The 2,500-nt window shown below is 40.4% G+C and overlaps 1 protein-coding gene across 1 annotated transcript in view; it reads left to right on the forward strand.

Moving 5' to 3' along the window:
• Positions 1–2,500, forward strand: part of LOC125036439 (chaoptin-like) — a 40,560-nt gene that overhangs the window by 25,769 nt on the left and 12,291 nt on the right. Inside the window, exons 3-4 of the mRNA XM_047629032.1 lie at positions 1,628–1,812; positions 2,321–2,500. The exon at positions 2,321–2,500 is cut by the window's right edge and continues 1,848 nt beyond it. Of these exons, the coding sequence (XP_047484988.1) occupies positions 1,628–1,812; positions 2,321–2,500 (365 nt within the window). The remainder of the gene's footprint in view (positions 1–1,627; positions 1,813–2,320) is intronic.

A 2,500-nucleotide genomic window follows, 5' to 3' on the forward strand; every position in this document is an offset into this window, starting at 1 on the left:
AGAGAGAGAGAGAGAGAGAGAGAGAAAGAAAATGAGAGAGAGAGAGACGGAGATCGATATATATATATATATATATATATAGAGAGAGAGAGAGAGAGAGAGAGAGAGAGAGAGAGAGAGAGAGAGAGAGAGAGAGAGAGAGAGAGAGAGAGAGAGAAAGAGAGAATGAGAGAATGAGCGAGACAGACAGACAGACACAGCACCCTACATACATTCGAGTCAGTCAGTCACGTTAGCTCATAATTGCACCAGGTACAACAGTGGCGAAAACTTTTATATCTAGAAGAGAAAAAAGTTCCTAATTAATCTTACACGTGTGGTTTATTAGCTGCCGCGGCGCCGGATAGACAGGGGCGAAGAAGACCGAGTTTCTGGACGCATCGAGGGGGGGGGCGGGTCTAGTGGGGTCTGGTAGGGGTCCAATACGGCCCTGATATGAGTGTGGTAGAGCGGTTTCTCTCTCTCTCTCTCTCTCTCTCTCTCTCTCTCTCTCTCTCTCTCTCTCTCTCTCTCTCTCTCCCTCCCTCCCTCCCTCCCTCCCTCCCTCTCTCTCTCTCTCTGGGCTGACACTTTGGATCTGTCGAGTTCAATTTCGCTTCTCTTCTTTCCTTTCTTATCTCATTTGCATTATTTTTTCTTTCTCTGTTTCGTTTTCTCTATATTTCTTTTCTTTCTTTCTTTTCTTTTGTCTGCTGTTTTTTTAAGTCTCCTCTTATTTTATTTTTTATTTTCCCTCGTTTGTTTGTTTTTTTCTTATTCAAATACACTTTTTCTTCTTTTTTCCTTCGTTCTCACTTCTTTCATTTTTCTTAAATTATTTATTTTATTCTCTGTTTTTTTCCGAGGGTTTGTCATTTATTTCCATTCTTATTATTATTGCCTCTATTTTCCTTATTATTCTTATTCTATTCATCCTTATTCATATTCTTATTATTTTTCTTATCCCTATCCTTATACTCATTCCAATTATCATTCTTATTCCTATTCCTATTCTTGTCATTATTTTTAATCTTGTTCCTACCCTTATTCTTATTCTTACTCCTATTCTTAATCTTCATTGTGTCTTTATTCTTCAATGCCTCCCTCCATTCTCTCTTTCTTCTCTTTCTATTTATAATAATCTTCCTTATTATCGTCATCAGCATCTTCCTTCTCTCTCTTCACCTTTTTACTATTTTATCTTCTCCTTTCCTTCTTCGTTTTCCTTTTCGTCTTCCCAATACAAGAGAATGAAAATGAGAGAGAGAGAGAGAGAGAGAGAGAGAGAGAGAGAGAGAGAGAGAGAGAGAGAGAGAGAGAGAGAGAGAGAGAGAGTTAAAGGCGTACTTGATGGAAATGTTTAGAAACTTTATTAAAAGAATCGTATGTGTCTGTGTGTATATATATATTTGGTTATATTTGTTCTTATTATAGTTATTAGTTGTAATATCATCATTACCAGCATCATTGCCATCATTAGCATCCCCAATTATTACCATTGTTACCATAAAGAGTATTGTTATCCTCATCACCATCATGATTACCCTTATGATTAACTTTATAATCATTACAGACTGTATAATCTAACACCACAATAATCCCTATCAATCCATTATCTTTTCTACCTCGTCCTTTCCCCCACACCCAGGCAACTACATCTCCGACCTGACCACCGAGGACTTCGACGGATACGAGAGGTCCCTGCAGACGCTCGTGTTGGCCGAAAATTCCCTCACGATCCTGCAGGAGGGAATCTTCAGGACGTTGGAGAATCTGAAGACGCTCAACCTCAGGGGAAATAATATTATGACCATCAACCCTAGGGCGTTCCAGGTGAGGAGGGAGGGGAGGGAGGGGGCGAGTCGGAGATGGGGTGGGAGGGAGTTGGTGAGAGTGGGTGTGGGTGATGTTTTTTTGTGTGTGTGTGTCTTTGTATTGATTCATTTGTTCATTTCAATCGCAGTCAAAATACTTGAAATATCCAGTATCCAATAATACTGCCAATACTCATTTAGAATATGGACTTCTCTTGGTGCATGCGTCTCATTGTTTGAAATTTGTGAATTATCCATATTATCCATATTTCCTGTTCTGTCGTAAATGTTAATGAATGAATTATAGCCGTTTTTATGTCGGAAATATATAATTAGCACGTCATAGATTTCTGAAGAAACTTGAATGACCGAAACACTGAAGCAGTTCATATTGCTTTTGGAATTAATTCTCATTCCTTTCGTATTGCAAGAGAACCTGGTACTTTTCACGCCGAGGCAGCTTAGTGGCTTTACCTAACAGAGAAAGATCCCATGTGTAATGGACACGTTTCTCCACCTTTTTCCAGGGCTCGTCCAGCCACCTGGCACACATCAACTTGGCCAACAACCTGCTCACGACCATCCCCTTTGAGGCCATGTCCGAGGTCCGCAACATCCAGACTCTGAACCTTGCTAGAAACATGATCACGCAGACGTACGAGGTCCTCTACACGGGCTCCCTCTCCATGGACACTCTTGTCCTCGAC

This window comes from Penaeus chinensis, chromosome 21 (genome assembly GCF_019202785.1).
Source record: "Penaeus chinensis breed Huanghai No. 1 chromosome 21, ASM1920278v2, whole genome shotgun sequence".
In the NCBI taxonomy this organism is placed as follows: domain Eukaryota; kingdom Metazoa; phylum Arthropoda; class Malacostraca; order Decapoda; family Penaeidae; genus Penaeus; species Penaeus chinensis.